The sequence below is a fragment of the Amphiprion ocellaris genome, chromosome 2 (assembly GCF_022539595.1).
Source record: "Amphiprion ocellaris isolate individual 3 ecotype Okinawa chromosome 2, ASM2253959v1, whole genome shotgun sequence".
Lineage (NCBI taxonomy): Eukaryota > Metazoa > Chordata > Actinopteri > Pomacentridae > Amphiprion > Amphiprion ocellaris.
The window spans coordinates 4,204,934-4,228,812 of record NC_072767.1 but is presented as its reverse complement, the minus strand read 5'-3'; the positions used below and the strand labels follow the sequence as shown (position 1 = coordinate 4,228,812).

The window sequence follows — 23,879 nt, the reverse complement described above, 5'->3', positions numbered from 1 at the left end:
AATATTTGGGGAATTTTTTGATTTTCTTGTTGCAGACCTTCGAATGTTTGCATCTCTACCCTCAAAAAACACCCAGGAAGCCAATTTAATGGTTCAATATCTCCAGAACTAAAACTCCCTTGGACATGAAATGTGGTGAATGAATAGTTTGCAGAAGATCAGAATGGTTAATTGGCTCCAGCAGATGACAAATTTTTAATTATTGACCCTTGAAAATGGAAAAAAATGCAGTTTATCAAGGATGGTGGCACTGGGACCCCAGAAAGTTCCTGTAAGTCTATATTTATGGATGTATCTGTATTTCCTGCTAAAAAGTTAAGAGTTCAGAGTTTGTTTATTTGTTATTTGGGAGACAAAATTAGGTTATAGGTCAAATATTTTGGCAGGAATGTTGTTCTAAGTGATAAAATAAGCAAAAAACCTGACAAGGCTTATTTAGGGTTAAATATCTGCAGAACTTTAACTCCTACAGACATGAAACTTGGTGAAGACAAGAAGAGAAAACTTGTTCCAGTAGATTCAAGTGATTCAATGACTCCAGCAGAGGGCAGATTTTTAATTACTGACCCTTGAAAATAGAGGGGGGAAAGTGCAAAATTTTCAAGTTAAGGTGGTTTTGTGGCCTCATAAAGTTCCTGTAAGTGTATATAAATGGATGGAGTATTATGTCAACCAAAATACAGCCTTTGATTGACCATTTCACCAAGTTTTGAGGCTATAACATCAGTAGAATTTGATGTGTGGCAAATTTGGCAAGACAAGGTTCCAGTTTTCTTGTGATTTTGCCTAAATGTTGATGTGGACTCTTTGGAGAACCACAGAAACTGGAGGTCATAGGGGTCTATATGTTGGTATTATAAGGGTAAAATTACACGCTGCTTCCATGTTGACTTCACTTGAAATTTCACAACATATTCACCAACATACCTTGTCTTACCAAACATGTCACACATGAAATTCTGCTGATATTGGAGCCTCAACAGTTGGTGAAATGTTCGTAGGAAATATTCATATATATGCACTTAGAGGAAACTTTCTGGGGCCACAATATATCACTCATGTTTGAAGACTTTGCACTTTTCCTCCCCATTCGTAAGGATCAACAAATAAAAAGGTTGGCATTTGCTGGAGCTATTAAACAATTTATATCTACTGGAAACAATTCTGTCTGTGCTCTCACCAAATTTCATGGCTGTGGAAGTTTCATTTCTGGAGATATTTTACCTTTAAAATGGCTCCAAGCTCAGATGGTCCTTTAGAGGGTGAAAATACAAAACTGCCCAGGTCTGAAAACAAGATAAATTCTCAAAATTCAGCCCAAATATTTGACAGAACAGTTAGTTCTGGGTCATTAAATGTGTTTAGCTTACATGAGGTAATTTTGTCTCACTGAATAACCCAGTACTTTAAATATGGACTGTATTTTCAAAAAAGAAAAATATGAATATATCCATATATTTACATTAAAAGAAACTGTCTGGGGCGCCCAAACCACCCGTCTCTAAATTTAGCACTTTTTCCCCCCATATTTAAGGACCAACAATTTCAAAAATGTCTTTTGCTGGACCAATGCAATCATGTGGATCTACTGGAAACTATTCTGTGTCCTCACCGACTTTCATGGCTGTTGAAGCAATTTTTTTTTGAGATATTGAACCTTTAAAATGGCTTCCCAGCTCAGATGTTCCTTTAGAGAGTGAAAATACAAAAGTTCTTAGGTCTGAAAACCATCAAAATTCTCAAAATTCAGCCCGTGTTCAGCGTACATGACATTAAGGTAATTTTGTCTCACTGAATAGTACAATAAATATACTCTAAATAGGGACCAATGACTGTATTTTTAGTAGGAGATATGGACACTTGCATTTCTACACATTTACAGGAACTTTCTGGGGCCACAAAACCACCCTCGTTTGCAAACTTAGCACTTTTTTTTCCCATTTTCAAGGGCCAAAAAAAAATAAAATAAAATAAAATAATCCTCCATTGGAGCTATTAAACCATTTAGATCTACTGGAAACTATTCTGTCTGTGCTCTCACCAAAATAAGTGCTGTAGAAGTTTTATTTCTGCAGATATTTTACCTTTAAAATGGCTCCAAGCTCAGATGGTCCTTTAGAGGGTGAAAATACAAAACTGCCCAGGTCTGAAAACAAGATAAATTCTCAAAATTCAGCCCAAATATTTAATAGAATTAAGTTTTGTGTCCCAAATAACAAATAACTCATAATTCCGTTTTTTTCGTGGTGCAGAAAAACTGCTGACAAAACAAAACCGGAGACAAAATGGCTTAAAAGTGTCTTTTTCTTTAATATCTCCCCTTAATTTTAGGCAACACTACAAACACATTCAAATAATAGGACAGCAACGTTCACACTTTCCCGTCAAAACGATACAAAACGGACTGCGACATCCTTCGGAAATAAAATTAGTCATACTCTTAAATGAATATGAAACTAAAAATGCACAATAATTCTCTCACATCAACTTTTAAGCCGCCGTTGTGCATCAGTCCCTTCCTCGTGAAATCAGATGAATACAGTACTAAGCAGACTCAGTCCTTCTGGAACACAAAACATGTTGCAGGCACAAGGAAGAAAGTGAAAAAGGACGAGAGCAGTTTGATCTTTACAGCAGATATTCAGTCTTATGTTTCCGACTAAAGCTTCTCTCCTCACTCTGGAAGAAGAAAGCAAAAGAAGTTCATGAGGCATATTCTTTAAATGATGAAACTATGGCTGCATACATTGTCATTTCTTAAGTGCTTCATTCCCTCGGCATGCTACTGTGCAGTACGAGACGTCCCTCTCTGCAGATCTGCTCTCCAGTGTGACCTTGGAGGGGACGCTACGCAAATTTTTTGCAGAGTTCGTGGGTTTTCTGACATATTTTTTTCAGGGGGAAGCTATTTTTAGTGTGTTTCGGGCCTTTGGTTGGAAGTCTTGAGTCTAATCTCCCCACGAAATGTCTCACCAGCGACGTCGCGCTATAATCGCTTCCTCTGTGTCGTCTTTAGGCACAGCGAACGTCGTCGGTTTCCTCTGAAGCCGCCGTCTCTTTCTTATTCTCATTTCAGCAGAGCGTCATGCATTAGGTGGTAAAATCGAACCGGCCCGAAGAGCAGCAGAGTTCAGTCTTTTATTTCTTCTCAAAAGCTGAAAATAAAGCTTATGGTGCTGATGTTTAAACTGTACTGGAGCTTTTAATATCATAGAAAACAACACCTGCAGTGGGAACAAACGAGGGAGGGATGGTCAGTAGTTAGTGTGCTGAAATGGAATGATCAGTAATAGACATGGTTTCTGTTGTGTTTTTTCACTGAGCTGATTTACTCTGCACACTTTGAAATACGCTACTTCTGCATGAAATCACTAGACGGGTGAAGGAATTGCAGTTCAGATCCTCAGACTCCTTCAGTCCCTAAAGCTCCTCCTGCCACGCCTTATTCCTCTTAATTCAAGGGTAGACATGTAACACGTAGAGTCAAAGTTATATTCATATGTGTATAGCTGCGTGTTAAGATTGTTTTGTTGAAGATACGAAAAGAGTTTAAATTGGTGACATTCTACCAGTCTCTAAGCTAGCAAACGCCTCGATGCGGAGGTCAAGCGCTCGCTGCTTCCTCCTTCTTGTCCTTCTTGCCCTCGCCTTCGCCCTCGCCCGCCTCGCTCCCGTCCCGTCGGCGTTTGCGGTTGCGAGCGCCGGCTTTGGACGCCGGCAGCGACTCCATGCCCAGGACCTTGTGGATCTGACGGAAAGCCAGCAGCCGCAGAGCGTGCTGGAAGGAGAGACAGCATCCAAAAGTTTGCAGAGCTGCAGGCGACACTTTATTGAATCAGGGTTTCTGCAGAAATCAGCCAGTCAAATTTAATGCTTTTTAATGCCATTTTAATGCTATACTGTAAAATGTTTAATGCCACGACCGTGAACTCAACAAATTACAAGTTTTTTTTTTGGCCTTTTTCGGCTTTATTTTGATAGATGCAGCGAGGGACAGACAGGAAAGGAGGGAGAAGAGTGGGGGGGAAGACAAAGCGACGGAGGCGGGAATCGAACCCGCGCCCCTGCATCAGGGAAACCCCCGTACATGAGTCATCCGTTTAACCCGCTGAGCTATTCAGGCGCCCCCAGGGTTTGTTTTTGTAAAAGATGGTTTTTATATGAAAACTGTCCCCTCATTTCACTATTTCTGAATCTGGAAACCAGCCCTGACCACCAACGGGCTGCAGTCATTCTCTGAAATCCACGTTTTCTAGCCATTTTCCTGGTCCAGTCTGCCAGCCACTTTGAAAACATGCAGTTTTTGGCAACTGTACCCAACTGGCTGGAACAATTATCGCAATGCTTCAGCATGTTTACGTAGATGCACATATCTGACGAATCGCAGTCTATAATTATATATTATTATTGTCAAATATTTTCTTGAAAACTGCAGAAAGAATTTTTAATGCCACTGAGAATCAAATTGAATGATTTTTAATGCCATTTAAGGCCTTAATTTTTGCAAAATCAACTTAATGATTATTAATGCTTTTTAATGCCCTGCAGAAAGCCTGTGTATTGAGATGGGTGGTAAATGCAGCGTTTTCGTACCTGTGCGCTGGCCGTTATATCCTCCCGGGCCTGAAGCACCATGCTCTCCAAAGCATCCGTCTGCTCCTTCTCACAGGGATCCATCAGACCTGGTCCATCTGTGGAAAGAGGCGAGAAAACCAGTCAAAAACAACCAATAAAAGATGTAAAAATGAACAAATGTGTGAATCCCTTCACAGCTTTCAGGCTTGACACAGGGTTACTGAGTAGCATCACAGAAGAATGAACAGGAGATTAAAAAAATACCTCAAAAGACAAAAACAACTTTCTCTTGAAGTGATTAAACCTCTGTACTGAGGATGCTCTTTAACCCTGGTGTCGTCCTGCGGGTCAAAATTAACCCGTTTTAAGGAAAAACGTGGTTAGTTTATTCTGACACTGCTCACATATGATCTGACTTTCATTTAAATGATCAAAATGCAGCCAAACCTCGCTGGTTTTATGAAAATTCATCAGTTTTACTTTACAACGTCCTGATTTACAACAAGCAGGCACAATAGCCTAATAATGACTGTTAAACTGACCAGTATTTCTGGTGGAGACACACTGGGAGAGCAATTCTTAAGACGCCTATTTGCTATCATCCCTAACTTGCATTCATAGAGCGGCTAATGTGCTTGTTGCATGTTTCACCTGGCAGCAGGATCCCTGTAGAGATGCACTCCAGGACTCTGCGCATGGCTTCTCCTGGACTCAGTGGACCTGTAGCGCTGCTGATCACCTTCTCCACCAGCAGCTCCATCGCCTGCACAGAGAAAACCAGAGCAAAGATGATGCAAAGAGACGCTCCATATTGCAGATTGAAGTCTGCAGATATTTAGTTTCCCTCAGCCAGACAGCACCTCAGCATCATTCTGCTATAAAGAGAAAAAAAAAAAAAAACACTCTGGGTTGTTTGGATTTCTTCAAACTAGTGAAAACCGTGTTGGTGGAGCTAAACAGAGGATGCAGCTTCAGTGTTCCCTCAGAATAACGACAGTAGGATTCGTTTGGGTGGAAAGTTTGCATGCACTGCAAAAACTCTAAATCTTACCAAGAGTTATTTTTTGTCAAAATGTCTCATCCCACTTGATTTAAGATAAATTCACTTAACAAGTGACATTTCAGCAGATGGAGGGACTTGTTTTAACCCTCCTGTCAGTCTGTGGGTCAAAATTGACCCGTTTTAAAGTTTGAAAATGTGCAAAAAAATATATTTTCACACTGAAACTTCTGATGTCCACATTTTCAACATTTTTGGGAAAACATTTTTTGGTGAAAAAAAAGAAATGTTAAAAATGTTTCTTAAGAACAAAACAGAAGACGAGTCATGTTAAACGACTTCCTTTTATGTGAACGTGCACATACTTTGAGGCAGAAAGTCTGAGATAAAGAAAGTTGAGAACCTCCTTTGCTATCTCTGACTGAGGCTTTAGTTTTTGTCGAGTCGACTTCCACAAACAAGGCTCGGCTATGTAGAACTTGCTTCGTAGTTCAGCCCTCTGATTAGGATGTTTGTTTTGCCTAAACTATCACTTCACGCAAAAATACTGATCATTTATTGACTCAGACTGAGGTATGACTGCTTGCAAATATAGTTTTTATGATGCTGCCAGCAGAAACACACACACAGGACAATAAAAAAGACAGAATATCTTACAAAACCAACTCCACAGAAGACTGACATCACTACAAAACAAAATTAAAAATGAGAACTTAACAGATAGCTGAATCTACTCACCCAGCAGGGCATCTTCCCCCAGGTAGGAACCCGCTGGCATAAATCTCTCAGCACCCGAATGATGATCACACAGGACTGCAGGCCGTTAGCACGAGCCTTCACAAATTAAAGAAAAAAAAGACCTCAAATAACAATAAAAAGGCTTTTATTTCACATATAATACATTAGTTTAATCCTCCTGTTGTCCTCATTTACGGGCACCAAAAAATATTGTTCCCTTCTCTGTGAAAAATCCAAAAATTTAGCAAAAAATTCCCCAAATTTCAGAAAATTTGCAAAACCTTCAGAAAGAAAATTCCAATAATTAAAAGTTTTCCTTAAAAGTTTTATTTTAAAAAAATCCCTCAAATTTGGTAAGAAAATTCTTGTAAAAATGAGTAAAAATCTTCCAAAAAAATCCTAAAAATATCTGAAGTGATTCCATATATATCAGTAAAACTTCTAATATTTTCTTTAAGAATATTCACATAAAAATCAACCAAAATCCAACAAAATTCGCTGGATTTTGGTAGATTTTTTTGTGAATGTTTTTAAGAAACATTTTTAACATTTCTTTTTTTCCACCAAAAAATGTTCAAAGATTTCCCAAAAATGTAGAAAATGTGGACATCGGAAGTTTCACTGTGAAATTTTTTTTTTTTCCCAATTTTTTCAAACTTTAAAACAAGTCAATTTTGACCCGCAGGACGACAGGAGGAATAATTAAAAATTTACAGATTTGCTTTGCTTCATGAGAGGAGTCTTTAATGACACAAAAACTGCAACAATATTTCTGTCTTATTTTGTTTTGAACAGCCAGAAAAACTACAAAAATTCCCTCAATTATGGAGAAATTTCCTTGTTATGTTGCCAAAATATTCTTAGTGATAGTGCAAGTCACACTTGGCAAACAATGGATGATGACGGAAGAGGAACAAAACATGACCCAAAGACTGAACATTAGACTAATAAAACATATTCGTTTGTTTTCTGCAGAGCTACACATCCAGCAGAATCCTGTCCTATCACTAAAACATCAATTCCTGTTGTATGTTTTTAAACAGCAGTTTCTTACAAAAATGTTGAATTTCTTGCTGTGAGTTTCTGAAATTCCACAACAGTGAAGCTCAGGTGTAAAAACAGCATTTAACACTTCATTTCCTGGAGTCTGGTGGATTTTTTAGCACCAATTTGTGCATTTTCTGCATCAATTTATGGTAGAATTGTCTGTTTTTATTTGAAGGAAAACTCATTTGACAATTCAGAATGAAATGAAGTATAATGTATTAAAGCTCTGAGGCATTTTGTTGCTTTCATATATTTAATCTCCTGTCTTTTCTTACTTATTATCGTCTCTGCTGAGTCGACAGTCTGGATTTATCTTCTGTCCTCGTTCGTTTGCAGCAGTGACCTCTTTAGATCTGCATGTGGCGCCCGTTCGATGATAAATTCATACATTTTAATAATTAATTTATAAACTCCTGGACTTTAACCATCTAAACCCCAAACAGTTTCCTCAGTGTGGATTATTTATCACCTCTATGGAAACACAAGCATTTAGAAGCAGAAAAATGTCTCCTGTACAGTGTGACACAGTTAATATGTAACAAATAATTACATTTTTTGATTTTTATTTTTACAAAAATGTTTTTTAAAAAAACAAAAAAAACAAAAAACAAAAAAAAAAAAAACAGGGCTGGCCCGAATAGCAATTTCTGGGCTGAAATGGAGATTCTACCTACTTTCGATGATCTATTACTTCTATTTTCACTTTTTCTTACTTGTCTACCATCTGTTCAGTGGAATTTCGTAATCATTTTTTGTTAATGATCGTTGGTCACAGCTGAATCACTAAAAACTTCACGAATGCACAGAGGAGTTCAGAATTTTATGTTTTTTGCAGAATCAGGTTAGGTTAATGGTTTATTTTTGAAGATTTTTTTTAAACTAGACATGTAGAATGAAGTCATTTTAGAGAAATATCACAATGTTCAGGTTAGATTTGTTTATATAAGCCCACAGAACAGCACATTACAGCTCAGGAAAAGTTGAAAATAAAATTATTCTTTCTGCTTTTGACATGACATGACAACTGAAGTGTTTAAATCTCAGCTGCACATGATCCAGTCTGCCCAAAATTTCATATGCTGGACATCCACATTCCAAAAGTGAGTCAGTCATAGCGCCAACTACTGGTAACAGGAAGTTGTAGTCATTACGTCTGCATGTATCATTGCCAGAAACTTTGTGACATAATCCTTGAGATTGGTCGGCTAAGTGTCAACTCCTTGAAATTTCTGCCACGTCCCGACATGCGTGGGTGTGCAAAGGCCCGTTCAACGCTGCTTGCAGCTTTAATTTATATTATTATTTTCAAACAGATGCTCTCAGCTCTTGTGATGCATTTACCTGAAACCATTTGGCGTGACGCAGGGCAGCCAGATATTCCAGACATTTCTTCTTATTCAGCAGATCAGGAGGATCCTTCTCAGGCAAACCTGTTGGAAATAACACAAACTGACTCATGACTTACAGTAAAAACTAGAGTAAAACCCACATGAAAACATTAACTGTAGATGTCAGGAATGAGATAATCACTGGAAGTTCATGTGTGCCTCACGTGACGAAACATTTCCCTTCAAAAATTCTCTGCTTGGTTTAAGTTTGTTTTGTTTGAAAAATAATGAGTGGAAGATATGAAAGAACAAGGAAAGCTTCAAATAGGAACAGAAATTTTTGGTTTTACACAATTTCTGAGTCAGAAAATAGCAAAAAAAAAAAAAAAAAAGTAGTCAAATAGCACCAAAGTTGAATTTAGAGTGGAAGGTTACAGGCGCATGTAAAAAAGAGGGAAATCCAAGTGATTCAGAGAGAAGAGTGGTGGAGTTTTTATCTAATTTCTAGCTTAAGATGACAGTTTCTCATCCTGTTTTGATGCCTCTTTCTTTTAAAAACATTTTGACTTGTCGAACAGAGATGTAACTAATAAAATTCCCAATCTCTGCATTACATTTAGGTGTTTCATGGGCTCGAACACGTAAAATGCAACAGATTCATCTCTAATGTTATTATTTACATCTGAGCTTTTCCTGCTGACATGTCAAAATATTCATCGTGAGAAAGAAGCAAATGAAGCAAACTGAAGCCATTCCCTTTTTTACTGCACATATGTCAGTGTAATCATCTAAAAACAAATGCAATCTTTGTTTTTAGGCATTTTTAAGATATTTTATTATTTACAACAACAAAATGGCACCAATATCAAATCCTTCAATATTTAAAATATTTACTTTAAGACTTAACCCTCCTGTTGTCTTCATTTACAGGCACCAAAAAATATTGTTTCCTTGTCTGAAAAAAATCCAAAAATTCAGCAAAAAAATTCCCCAAATTTCTGAAAATTTGCAAAACCTGGAGGAAGAAAATTCCAATAATTCCTTAAAAGTTTTTTTTTTTTTAAATCCCCCAAATTTGTCAAGAAAATTCCTGTAAATGTTTTCAAAAATGAGTAAAAATCTTCCAAAAAATCCTAAAAATATCTAAAGTGATTACATATATATCAGTAAAACTTCTACTATTTTCTTTAAGAACATTCACATAAAAATCAACCAAAGTGCAGCGAAACTCGCTGGATTTTGGTTGATTTTTATGTGAATGTTCTGAAGAAACATTTTAACATTTCTTTTTTTTTCCACCATAAAATGTTCAAAGATTTGCCAAAAATGTGGACATCAGAAGTTTCACTGTGAAATTCTTATTATTTTCGCACATTTTCAAACTTTAAAATGGGTCAATTTTGACCCGCAGGACGACACGAGGGTTAAAGTCGATGAACTCCGAACGTTGTGGATTTCCTCATTTTTGCATTTGCACAAGAAGCCGACTGACGCAAAGATGAATAAATCAGATCTTTAGATAAACTGAAACACGGACGTAACCGATCAAGTTTTAGAATTAATCTTCTGCAATCGTGTTTAAAAGGAAACTTCTCCAGAGCTCTTCTCAGTATTTTAAGATAATAAAAGCAGTTTGATAAATCTTTGTCCAAGATTAGTTTCATTAGCAGAACTTAAATCTGACATGGGTCTGTGTTGGATTTAGATGTTCATGAGTTTATAAAAGAAAAGAAAAGAAAACAAACAGTGGACAGAGTCTGAGGACACATTTTTGTAAGTCTGACAACCTAAACATGACAAATGACAGGTTTTCTCCAGAACAGTCGATGTGGTTACTGATGGCCGTGATGAAGTAAGAGGTCAGCCGTGGGGCTTTCCACACTTCCATGTTCACTAGAACTGCAGCAACAACACAGGAGATTAAGCCTTCTTAGAGGGGAAATACAGAAAACAAAAAGACAAAGCCACCTCATTGTTGTTGAAGTCTACACTACCATACCACTCAGAATCACAGAGCCACATTTATCACACCTCTCAGAGGGCTTTTTAGCTGCGCTCCAGCCTCTCTGGTGACTCAACGAGAGGGTTTTCCTTCTCTGAAAAGCTTGATAAATGTGGACAAACTGGTGAATTTACTCTCTTCTCAGTGGTACCAGTGTGGCCTTCACACGAGCCCCTCAGCTTGCCTAGATCTGCTGATACAGAATCGGGGGCACTGATCAACAAACCCAAACAAAACATAAGAAAAAAAGTAAAATAACAAAAGACAGCAGCCACAGAAAACATTCCTACCATGTTTTCCAAACGGGGAAAGAACACATCAGAATGCAGGCGGCGGAGTGTCGGCAGCACAATGATCCCAGAAAATTATCTTTACAGTCGAACGAGGGGGAAGAACAGCGATAAATTCACTGGTTTAATCTTAATATGACTTCATTATTGATCATTGTGAGGCGCTAAAAAGACACTCCAGCACCTCGTCACTGATAATGCCGCTTTAACACGCAGGGATGAGGGACGAGGAAATGGGAAGTCGCTGGACCTCAAAATCCCCTCGATTGAAGCATCGCCGAAATGCAACCAGAAGCAAAACTTCTCCTGAGTCTATTTATATTAAAAAAAAACAACATCATTTGAACTTTTTTTTCCATCCCTGGGCATTATCTGAACAGTGATAATCTGTCATTAAAGGATCCGAAAGGTTTAAAACCATCCGAGCGTGTGTTCATGAAATAAACACACACCCTAGTGGCACAGAAAGGTCGGAGAGCCCGGCTTTTGATTCCCATGTCGTGGAAAAGAAATAAAGAAATTGGGGGAGGGAACTAGTGTAGCTGCAAAAAATGGGGAAATGAAAAGAGTGGGACAAATGAATGTGTGACTTTTAATTCTTATTTTAAGGGGTTAAAGAAAAGAAATCTCAAATGTGGGCTTGGTTACAGTCCCACCTGATGTTATAAGTAATTTCTCAGCCTAAAATTTAGGCCGCTAATGGGTGGAAGGGTGGAGCAAAGAGGGGGGAGTATATATAAATATATATATATAAGTGCATTACACACATTTGCTAACATTTGGTGGTCTGGTACTGAAAGCTTTGGCTTCTCTAACCTTTCTCAGCCGCTTTTCCTCCTGCCTGCTTGTCCTTCTCAGCAGCAGGGTCCTCCCTCATCAGCGGCGAGGTGAGAGAAATCGTCACCTGCATTTTGGGCTCCTTGCTTGAAATTATGACGATGTTCGCCTCCTCGGGGTGAGCCTGCACCTCATACTGATCTTCAGAAAATGTCTGCCGGTTAAAAGGACACTTGGGATTACTCACTACAGAGGAGGTAGGGTGTAGTAGGGGCAAACAACAGCCTCGTTTGGCGATTCTAAAGGGCAATACAGACTCTTTTACCTTAATTTTACCCCTTAAGTTAATGGGGATTCGGTTAATGTGTTTAAATAAAGTCACAAAGACTAAAATAATCTCATTATTTTGTCATTAATGGTAGTTTTAGTGGTTAAAGAAAAGGGGGCGGTTAAAGAGTCCCATCTCACTCTGTAGGATTCAGGTGTCATAACCAGGCAGTAAATCTAAAGATCAGTGAAAAGCAGCTTTAATCAAACACTCATTACGGCTAAAGCAGGAGGGAAGAAGAGTTACAGCACATCACAACCCTGGATATTCTCAGATTGGAAGCAATTTTTTTTAAAAATGGGTTTTTCTCTTCAGCCTCGAGGCAGCTTAGTCATGTGTGAACATGGAAAAATGTCTCCCAAAGCTAGGATCCACAAAGATGTTCTGTCCTCGGGGCTCTTTCTTACCCACAATGACTGAGTGAAGGTTTAAAAATTAATTTATTAGCCAGCAAATACTGAGCTGGATATCCACAGAAAGCTAAAATGCCAAAAGTTAACTCATAAATACACAAGCGGAGGACAAACTGCTCTTATTTCTGGCTTTGGAGATGCTTTACATGTTCACAAATGACAAAAGAACTGCTCTAGTGTTTGAGATAAACCCAGTTAAGATGTAATATTTCTGCTGTGGAACTGTATTTTGCCAAAATATAGTTTTCCTCCTCCATAACAGAAGCATTAACGGTGAAAACTTTTCTTTTTTTAACTTGCGGATTCACTCCCTGTAAATCCAGGTCTTATGACACAAGTCATAAGATGCTGCACGACAAAGACTAATTTCCTCTTTTTAAATATCTGCAGCACCTGACAGACACGGTGTTTATCGAATAAATTACCCTTTTTTTCCTGTAAGAAAATTTGGTTTCAGTTCCTTTTTAAACAGTAAATGTTATAAATCTGGTAAAGTTCCCTCCCACACAGCATGGAAAGTGGAAAGTGTGTCCTAAACGAAGAGTCTGTCGGTGAGGTGGGCTTACCGCCAGCTCCTTGGGCAGCTGCTTAGCGATGCTCTTCAGTAATGAGATTGTAGGTTTCTTAGCTGTCAGCAGAATGAGCTCCACGTTTCTGTCCCCGCGAAGCAGAAGACCTTTGGCCAGGATGCCGACTCTCATCACACCTTTCAGCAGCCGGGCCGAGTTCTCAGTGCTGTTAGAGATAAAAACAGGCCAAAGTAAAGAGTCAGAGCTGATGGTTTTATAGCGTGAAGCTGCAAAAAAACATGCAGCACCTCAGAGACTTTTAATAATAGTTATATTAGCTGTGTAGGCTAGTAACTTAAGCTAATTATATATGCTTTGTATTGTAAGTTTTTAGCTCTGATGCTAATTATTTTAGCTTTCTGTGTAGCGCATTTTGTGAATTTAAATTTTTTTAATAGTATTTTTTGAGTGTGAAGCTGCACCTTGATGGATGTTTAGCTTTAATTAGTTTTAGTGTTTTATTCTGCGTTTAAGTACTATTTACCTGTTTATGTTATTGTGTTCTCTTGCTTTATGTCAATTCAAGCTGCCTAGTTCTTTGGTGTGATGCCGTCTTTAATGTTTTAATTTCTAACTTTTAATCTTCAGTCTGTAATTTTTAAACTGCCTAGTTCTTTTGTTTTATACTTTACTTTCCTTTTTTCTATATGTCCCATTTTAAAATTGTATTAATTTTAATAATTTAAATTCAAAATGATAAATATGTATCTATTTATCAACTTAAAGTTATTTGAATTAATATTGACTTTACTTATTGTATCAAATATTTCTAGTTAACAAAAATGCGATTGATTGCGATAAATTAATTACAAAGCCTGTAATTAATTAGATTAATCTATATAATCGCGTCCCACCACTAATTTTTACTTGTTGGTACATCTGCAGCTCCACATTTAGAACCTTGTCGGCCACAAAAACACTATAAACCTCTTGTATGCACACGTTAAAAACCCACACGGTCATCACAGACATCCTGTTCTTACTGACAGATAAAAATGTGAATCATCTTTTTACCCTTTTTCTTCTCCGCCTTCAGTGTCAGTATCAGCAGCAGGAGCAGCAGCAGCAGCAGCAGGAGGAGAAGCTGGCGTTTCCTTCTCCAGCAGGGAGTCGGACACCAGCTTCAGAGCTCTCTCTGAGTGGGAGACGATCCTCTGAACGGCCTGCAGCTCCTCCTCCACCGGGTAGATGGTCGAGTGTTTGGCCATGATGTGGCGGTCATCAGGGGAGTCAGGCCGACGCACACAGGACTGAAGAAAGAGAGAAGAAAGGTTGCATTTTGGACATTTTCAATCAGGAATATTCTGTACATTTACAAAGTCTCTGTACAAAATCAACTTCTTTCTACACATACAGAAATGTGAGCAACATCAGGACTTTCCTACATATAAATTAACCCTGTGAATTATCATTATTTTCCATATTCAGTAGAATCTGTGGAATATTTGAATTTCTACAACTTCATTCACTGGTCACTTTTTTAAAAACACCTGTGAAATCTACTGTAATGCAACTCAACAGCTCTGCAATAAATTCTACTGTTGCAAAGCTTCTAAATTATCAGTTTTTGTTGTGGGAAAAAAAGGTGGTAATTCTACTATATTTTTATTACTGAGGTCATAGCGGGTAGTGGATTGCATTTCAGTTTAAAGTGTTCCTAATATATTTATGTGAATGTGTTGGACAAAATATCAAGAATTCTCTTTAAATATGAAGCAATGCAATGCATAGCCACCGCACACTAGGACCTCAGTAATTAAACCTAAAGGCAGAATAAAAACCTACATTTTAGCTTCTTTAAATTATGGCCCATATCTCTGGAAAAACCTGAGAGCAGCACAAGGTTGATATTTTTAAAAGCAAACTCAAGAGCCAGCTTTTTAGAAAGATTTTATTTATTCATTACTCTCCTTAGGACTAATTTTATTCATTTATTTCTCTATTTATTCACTTATTTACACATTTTAGCCTATTTAATGTACAGCTTATCGCTTCATTTTTAGCATTTCGGATTTTGTTTTTATCTTTGTTGACCTAGTAATAGACGTTTTTATTTCAAGATATTTATTTATCTAGCTTATTTGTGTCTCATCTGTTGTTGTATATGATAGTGATTCCTCAGTTCCTTCCTGTGTTTTAGAGTCTGTTTTTATTCATAATATGACTTTGGGGGTTGCTTGTACTGTTTTATTGCATTTTTCTTTCTGTGCTGCATTTCATTTGTATGAAAAGTACTATATAAATAAGGTCTGATTGAACAATAATGAATTTAAAGTAGACTTATAATGCACAGAAGCTTCTTTAAAGTATAAGATTGCGTTAGACTTTATCAGTTGTACCTAATAAAGTGGCCAGTGCAGGCATATTCCATTTTTGTATATATTTGCACATTTCCCCCTTTGCTGCTTTAATGTTCAAAGATTTCCTAAAAATGTGGACATCAGAAGTTTCACTGTGAAATTATTATTTTTTTCCCCACATTTTCAGACTTTAAAATGGGTCAATTTTGACCCGCAAAAAATCAGCCACAATCCAGCGAAATTCACTGGATTGTGGTTGATTTTTTGTGAATGTTTTTAAAGAAATATTTTTTAACAGTTTTTTTCCCCACCAAAAAATGTTCAAAAATTTCCCAAAAAATAATGAAAATGTGGACATCAGAAGTTTCACGTTGAAAATATATTTTTTTCCACATTTAAAAAAAACAAAAACAAAACAGGACTACACAAAGATTAATAGGTGAAAAGGCTGCAGTGCCGCCGCTCACCAGTAGAGGGGGCACCGGTATCCCGGGGCGACTCATCAGAGGTGGAGGCGCCATCCTGCGTCTCTGCTCCCCCCAGTACATCTGCTCCTCCTCCATCCTCCTCCAGTACATGTCCTCCTCATACCGCCGGCTGCAAACATTAAAATTCCTTTATTCCAACAGGGACTGATTATAGCTGCGATTAAAAGTAGACTGTGAACCACAAAAAGCACTGGGATAAAGCACTTATTCTGATCATAGAAAGGAATTATTATCAGAGGACTTACAGAATTCATATAGAAAAAAATTACTGAAGTGGAGCCGAATCAGATATAAAACCATTGCATTGAATTTAATGGTGAATTTGGGACTTAGTGAATTTTATTTCCACAAAGAATAAAGATTATGTGAGTAACCAGTGACAAGAAGAGTCAAGAAAAATCTAAGAAACCTGTATAAAAATGTCAAAACAAGGCATGAAGTGACATTTCCACACGTGCAAGTAAGCCAACTTCAGTACATCCAATATGAGTATAAAATGTATAAATGCATCTGAAATATTCCATATATAATCAACCAAATTTGATCAAAGTTCCCACCTGACCTCCTCAGAATCAGTTGATTTTTTATGTACAATAACTTCAATATATTTACTAAAACGATGCATAATTTTACCATTCTACGAAGGATATTTTCTAAATTACAGGTCTTGAAGTATATGAGTGTGGGTCGAAATTTGAGCCTTTTAATTACTTTTTTCATCATTTCTGAGCCTCATAACTTCGTAAGTACCAAAATACACAGATTTTTAAGGCTGAAAAACACATTTACGCTCCGTTAAAAATTGCAGCCGTTTTACATCCACTCCAGATGTCACAATCTTCAGTTTGTCATCGGTTTGTTAAATGTTTCTATGACCAACTTTGAGCATCAGTATTATGGGATACATCATAGTTTCATGTCACAAAGAGACAAAACTGTCCCAAAGACATGTAAAACAATCAAAACTTTACACTAAACAAGAAAAATGGGACACAAAACAAGACAAAATCACACAAAAAAACAGTCAAAGGTGACATAAAATGCAAAAAGCCAGATACAAAATGTCACTAAATAAGAAAAATGAGGCACAAAACAGGAAAAGAGAGAAAAAAAACAGCAAAAAAATGACTACAAAGAAAAATGTCAAAATGACACACAAAACTGATGTACAATGACAGAAAAGGGACAAAAATGGCAAAGATGAGCATAAAACAACAAAACCAGACACAAAAGACAAATCTAAATCAAGTTTTAGGTCTATACCAACTTCTGAGCACCAGTATTATAGGATGTATCATAGTTTCATGTCACAAAGAGACTAAACTGTCTCAATGACGTGTAAAACAATCAAAACGTTACACTAAACAAGAAACCAAGCCACAAAACAAGACAAATGAGACGCAAAATGTCACTAAGTGAGAAAAACGAGGCACAAAACAGAAAAAGAGACGCTAAATGACAAAAAACGACAAATAAATGACCACGAGAAAAAAAACTCTCCCAAAAACACACAAAACAACACAAAACTGACGCACAATGACAGAAAAGGGACAAAAATGGAAGAGAAGCACAAAACAACAAAACCAGACACAAAAAAAGAAATCTAAATCTCATTTTTGACCTATAACCACCTTTTGATCACAGTTGAACAGTAAAACTGCAGCAGTTTAATGACAGAGTCATAGAAACAATCATTGGTTCCCTGGACGACGTGTTTCTGTTTTCTGATAATTCAACAGAGAAACCTTTAAAAAGAACATTTTGGGTAAACTGTAAGGGTGACTGTGTGTCTCTTTGTGGTATTTTCGTGCTTTTTTGTGGTCATATTGAGTCTATTTGTGGTCATTTTGTGTCTTTTCTGACCAGTAGTACCACAGTGAATGGATAGTCCAGACAGTGAAGCACGGAGGTGGAAGTGTGACGATATGGGCCTGAGGAAGTGCATTCTGGGTAAACTTTCAAGGCTCATATCAGCATGTGTGATTGGTGGTTGGTCAGAACAAGTTAGAGACAATGAAAGGGTCATATTTAGCTCAATTTTGATACCAGACACATATTTTTTGTCATAGTAACTGTCTAATACAGGCCTGGTTGATTTTTCATGTAGTGATCCATCATCATCTTGTTCTTTTCAGTCTGTTCTCTGCTGACTCAGTAAACCTGCACGTCTGACGTCAGAGCGGGAACAGGAGGAGGAGGTGACTAACCCTGACCTCATCTCCATGTGCCAGCGCTGCTCGTCGTCTCGCTGCCTCTTCAGAACCGCCTTCTGCTTCTGCTTCTTCAGTTTGCTCTCCTGCAGCTTCCTGGCTCTGTTGCTGGGCTTAATCTCCACAGGAAGCTCTGGGTTCACTTTCTTCTGCAGACGGACAGACAGGACAGAACAAACGTAAGGAGCACGTCAGGATAATGTTGGTGCACAGGTGTTCGTGTACTTTACTTGCTACTTATTGTAGCAAGCTGCTTTGGAAGCAAAACTGGAGGACAGATAATTGGAGGATGCTTTTAATTTGACACAGACTATGATTTAAATGTGGCAGGAAGTCATTAAACTCATGGTCCTAACAACATGACACTTAACCAAACTAACTAGGCTGACTACACCACAAAAACACAATAAAACGCAAACACTAACAACACTGGAACACGAACATAAACCACAATAATGACATTTAAACCCCTAACACCCCAAACTCCCATGGTGCATTGCAGCACCACAGTTCAGTCACAGACCAGCTCTGCCATCGCTACATTATTTTAATAATTTTTGCAGTAAAATAAGCATTTTCTAGCCTAAAAAACGTAAAACAATCTAAAAAAAATATGCAAAAAAACATATTAAAAGAATATTTAATGTAAATAAAATGCGTAGTGTACAGCGCTGGGCTCTGATTGGCTCAGCGACCGTAGCATCAGTCTCCTCTGTCTCCCCTGAGTATAGTGCATATAGTATAGCAGCATTCAGTATCTGGTCTGTCCGTCTCACACAGACGTCTGATCGCTGCATAGTGCTGCTCTGCGGTGATGTGAGGTGTGTGGGGAGGATTTATAAAGCCTTAAAATATATATCAACAAGAAAAGCTCTCAGAGAGCGTAATATTCCGCCAAGACTGTTCATTCTCTGACCTGGCGTTGAACACAGGCGTGTGCTATGCATGTGTGCGTGAATTGTCTGACCTAAATATGCAGCAGGTGGCGGAAATTGATGGGACTCAGAAACACCCCCACAATTTAATCAATCAATAAATTGTTCCTTGTAAATCCACCGCTTCCGATAAGTCAGCAGCGGTGGATTTGCAGTAGGATCACATGATGGTCAGCAGAGAACTGACGCAGCGTTCACTTGTTGTCACGGTTACAGTGACGCTGTGCCGACCACTATGTCTTGCAGTGGGAATCCTTGACAAATCCGTGCATCCAGACTATAAGCTGCATCACTGCCAAAATCTAATCATTTGGTCCTTGTGTCATTTCTGACCTTAACTGAAAATTCCATCCAAATCCGTTAGTCCATTTGTGAGTGATGTTGTACAGGACAGACAGATTCAAAGAGAAATGCTGATTGTCACGTAACTCCACCGCTTTCCTTGGTGAAGTAATACTAAAATAAATATTGGAGCATCGGATTTGTGTATGATTGTGTTCATTTGCATTCACTTTATTTTGTTTATTATTTTATTGTTTATGTTGTGCCTTGGATCTTATTGGGTTGATTATTTGGTCAGATATTTTATTGTTTTGTGTTTGCTTATTGTCCTGCTCGGTGTCCCAGATGTTGGTTCGGCATTCTTATTGTTTTGGTACAGCTGATTTAATTGTGGTACCGCAGGAGAGCTGGTGAGAGCGCGGTCCATGTTTGTTGTGCTGAGCGGTGAGTAAAACCTGCAGAAAACCGTCCTGTAGTGCTGGCGATGTTTAGCATGGAAGACAGCAAATCAAAAGGGAACCAATATCTAAGCATACAATTGTGATATTCCAACAAAATCTCTTGAATCTACGTCTCATTTAAAAAAAAAAAAAAAAAAAAATCACAAAAAAATTAAGCATTTGCACTGAACAGATTCCGTTAAAAAAAAAATAATAATTCTGCACTCCTTGGCACAACTGTGAAGCTATTGGTGACTCAGCTGTTATCAATAGTTAGGCGATAAAACTTCTTGGACTTTGGTTGAACTGCAGGCTGTGTTTAAACTTTTGGTTTTCCCATTCTTTATGATTTAGGGCATTATAGCTTTGTCAAAGCGCACAAAAGACATTTTTAAATTCGCTCTCATTTTTCCTGGTTGTGCTGTTTCTATAGAAAAGCAAAAAAATAGCAAAAGGAACAAAACAACACCCACTGGTGTTCAGAGGCTTAATGGACAACAGAGACATAAATATACATCACTAAAGGCATTTGCAGTATGAGTGACATCAGAGAAACACTTGATTCATTTAAGCTATTGAGACAAAATTCATGTCCAGACAACAGTCAAACCTATTGGACCTATTGTCCTTTTATTGTTACGTGTTGTCCTTTTATTGTGATCTATTGTCCTTTCATAGTTACCTGTTGTCCTTTTATTGTTACCTGCTGTCCTTTTATTGTCACTTATTGTCCTTTTATTGTTACCTGTTGTCCTTTTATTGTTACCTGCTGTCCTTTTATTGTGATCTATTGTCCTTTCATTGTGATCTATTGTCCTTTCATTGTTACCTGTTGTCCTTTTATTGTTACCTATTGTCCTTTTATTGTTACCTGCTGTCCTTTTATTGTTACTTATTGTCCTTTTATTGTTACCTGTTGTCCTTTTATTGTTACCTGCTGTCCTTTTATTGTTACCTGCTGTCCTTTTATTGTTACCTGTTGTCCTTTTATTGTTACCTGCTGTCCTTTTATTGTTACTTATTGTCCTTTTATTGTTACCTGTTGTCCTTTTATTGTTACCTGCTGTCCTTTTATTGTTACCTGCTGTCCTTTTATTGTTACCTGTTGTCCTTTTATTGTTACTTATTGTCCTTTTATTGTTACCTGTTGTCCTTTTATTGTGATCTATTGTCCTTTCATTGTTACCTGTTGTCCTTTTATTGTTACTCATTGTCCTTTTATTGTTACCTGTTGTCCTTTTTTGTGATCTATTGTCCTTTCATTGTTACCTGTTGTCCTTTTATTGTTACCTGCTGTCCTTTTATTGTTACCTGTTGTCCTTTTATTGTGAGTTATTGTCCTCGACTGGCCAATCACTTCACTCTGCTGCATCTACCCTTCAATTCAGCCTTACTTCAATCCAAGAGTCTTTTCAGGACCTTCACTTGCGCTTCAGTTCTAAGAAAACAAAATGTATGCTATTCAACTGGACAAACAGTGTCTCCAGCCCCCCCTACAGGTGATCTTTGATCACCTGTGCAGATGGCTCAGATCTGGAGTTCGTCAACTCCTACAAGTACCTTAGCCTCCGGCTGGACTCTTCACTCTCTTTCATTCCTCACATCAACATCCTACAGGCTAAAATCAAATCCAGACTGGGGTTCCTTTACCGTAATAAGGCCTCCTTTACATTGCCAAAAACACTCTTGTGAAGATGACCATCCTCCCCATGTTCGACTACAGCCATGTCATCTATAAAATGGCCCCTAAGTGGCCCTTAACAGGCTTGATGTCCTCCATCATTCAGCCATCCATCTTGCTACAGGTGCACCTTTCTCCACCCACCATTGTGACCTTTACTAACTGGTGGGTTGGCCCTCCCTTTACAGCAGGCGACTCCAACCCTGGCTTCTACTCATCTACCAGACCCTATCAGAGAAGACCCCTCAGTACCTCTCCAACCTCCTACACCCCTCTATAATAACTACCACCTGAGGTCCAGTGATTTCATAACACACTCTACCCCCAAGGTTTGCACTGTCTTTGGCCAGAATTCCTTTTGCTTTGCTGCAGCGATCGATTGGAATTCCCTCCAAAAATCCCTGAAACTGTCATCACTTCCATCACTTTACACTTTTAAGCAGAAGCTGCAGCAGACACTTTTTGACCACTGCACAGCTGAATGTTTTCACTGAATTTCTAGCATTAATTTAGGGTGTTTTTAATCTCTGTTTAAACACTTGTGTGTCATGTTTTGTGTATGTATTGTTTGTTATCTTTCTTCCTGCTGGGGCCTCTTGCCAGGTCATCATTGTAAATGGGAAATTGTTCTCAACTGATCTTACCTGGTAAAATAAAGAATAAAAAAAGAGAACTTCCTTACTTTGTACTGCAGTCGGTGCCTTCTCCCCTTCAGGTGCATGTCTTTAGCGTTGGGGTCGTTGAAGCTGCACTCGCACAGTTTACAGTGGAATCGGATCACTTTTCCGTCATTGTTACGGACCTGAAAAAACACAGTTCAGGTAAATATTTACAACAACACGAGAGCACCACTTCAACATTAACATCATCTGGATAAATGCAGCTCTTTATACAAAAATTTCCAACAACATCCTGCAGTAATTACTGTTAAAAACTTGCTGTGTTCACTTGATTTCTGTAGATTCCCATGCAGGACAAAGTACATAAACATGAATATAAAATCAAAATATGACTTAGCTTTCATGTTTGCCAGCAAATAAACAGACACCAGCAGCAGGGGTCGGATCCAGCTAACTGTACTGACGGGACGTGACTATTTTCTGCCTACCTCCTCTACGTAGTCGTGTCCCACCGGCTGGATGTCCCCCTGTCCTCCAGCTCTGTCTCCGTCCTCGTCTTCACTCTGAGGCTCCATCTTCTGGACCGACAGCTGCGCAGGTTCTTCCTGTTTTGCTGCTGCTGCTGCTGCTGCTGCAACAACCGACGCTGACGCTGGAGCTGCAGCTGGAGGCGCAGCTGGAGCGCTGGTTGGCTTGTTGGCTGTGAAGAAGGCCAGGTGATGCAGAGATTATTTAATGAATGACACATTTCCCACTTGTTTGGTGAAACAAGGTAAGTTGTAAAAGCTAATACACAAGTTTCAGGAGATCTGATATTCTGTATTTTTATGATAGTTGCTATTACTATTGTTTTAAACCAATTCCTGATTAAATAAATATATTAAAATGTGCCATTTTGGCTCCGATTTTGTCGCCTCTTTCTATCTGTTGTCGCTCATCATGGAATGTCACAACAGCTTATCAACATTGAAGGACAAATCTTGAAAAGAATTTGTAAAGCATAAAAAATAAAACAAAAAAAAAAACAAAACAAGAAAAGCACTCAGAATGCTCCTCCAAGGCTGCTCAGTTGTATCATTTCCGAGGGATGAAAGCTTGAAAAAATTCATGGCAGAAATCACAGCAACATAGAATGTATCCATGTAATACACCGTATTTTTCGGACTATAAATCGCTCCGGAGTACAAGTTGCACCAGTCAAAAAATGCATCATGAATAAGAACAAAAACATATATAAGTAGCACTGGACTATAAGTCGCATTTTTTGGGGAAATTTATTTTACAAAATCTGAGACCAAGAACAGACATTTCATCTTGAAAGACAAGTTATAATAATAACAATAGAATAAAGAACACTGGAAATGCACCGCAACCGGACCAGCATGCAACATGTAGCGTGTTTCAAGCTGTGATCCGGTGTGTTTACCCGGAGGTCATTTGCATAAAGTAGACTTACTTCTACTTTATGCAAATTCAATGCGGCGTGCGGAGATTCTACGCATCGTGAAACTTTCCTCAAACTTCTAAACTAGCCGTCGGTGACCTAAAACGAGGACAGATTCAGCTGCTGCACAGATTATTTCTTGCCTCAAATGCTTTCAGAAATACCTTTCCCTGAAGTGTTTTGGAAAAAAAAAGGGAAAGTTTGCAGCTGAACCATTGTGGGAATTCTAGGTCGAACATCCTTAAAGTTTATCAAACACACATTCTTATCGTTTCAGTATAAAATAACGAGGTTTAAATGATTGAATATGCTGCAAATATGCGCTTTTTATGCTTATTTATAATTCATGTAGGCTAATAAGGATGCACTCATGTAGTTCATCTATAAATAAACGGACAATTTTGTTTTCCAG

The 23,879-nt window shown here is 38.1% G+C and overlaps 1 protein-coding gene across 6 annotated transcripts in view; it reads right to left on the bottom strand.

Moving 5' to 3' along the window:
* Positions 1–2,286: 2,286 nt before the first annotated feature.
* zfr2 (zinc finger RNA binding protein 2) overlaps positions 2,287–23,879 on the bottom strand; it is a 48,575-nt gene continuing 26,982 nt past the window's right edge. For 4 of the 6 annotated variants that reach the window (XM_055018808.1, XM_055018810.1, XM_055018816.1 and 1 more), the window contains exons 8-19: positions 22,512–22,723; positions 22,086–22,205; positions 18,063–18,214; positions 15,835–15,964; positions 14,082–14,317; positions 13,065–13,233; positions 11,797–11,971; positions 8,702–8,790; positions 6,314–6,409; positions 5,227–5,338; positions 4,594–4,691; positions 2,287–3,778 (exon numbers count right to left, since the gene is read on the bottom strand). In XM_055018808.1, the coding sequence (XP_054874783.1) occupies positions 3,605–3,778; positions 4,594–4,691; positions 5,227–5,338; positions 6,314–6,409; positions 8,702–8,790; positions 11,797–11,971; positions 13,065–13,233; positions 14,082–14,317; positions 15,835–15,964; positions 18,063–18,214; positions 22,086–22,205; positions 22,512–22,723 (1,763 nt within the window). In that variant the 3' untranslated portion in view covers positions 2,287–3,604. The remainder of the gene's footprint in view (positions 3,779–4,593; positions 4,692–5,226; positions 5,339–6,313; positions 6,410–8,701; positions 8,791–11,796; positions 11,972–13,064; positions 13,234–14,081; positions 14,318–15,834; positions 15,965–18,062; positions 18,215–22,085; positions 22,206–22,511; positions 22,724–23,879) is intronic. The other 2 variants (XM_055018814.1, XM_055018819.1) reach the window with 1 other exon arrangement.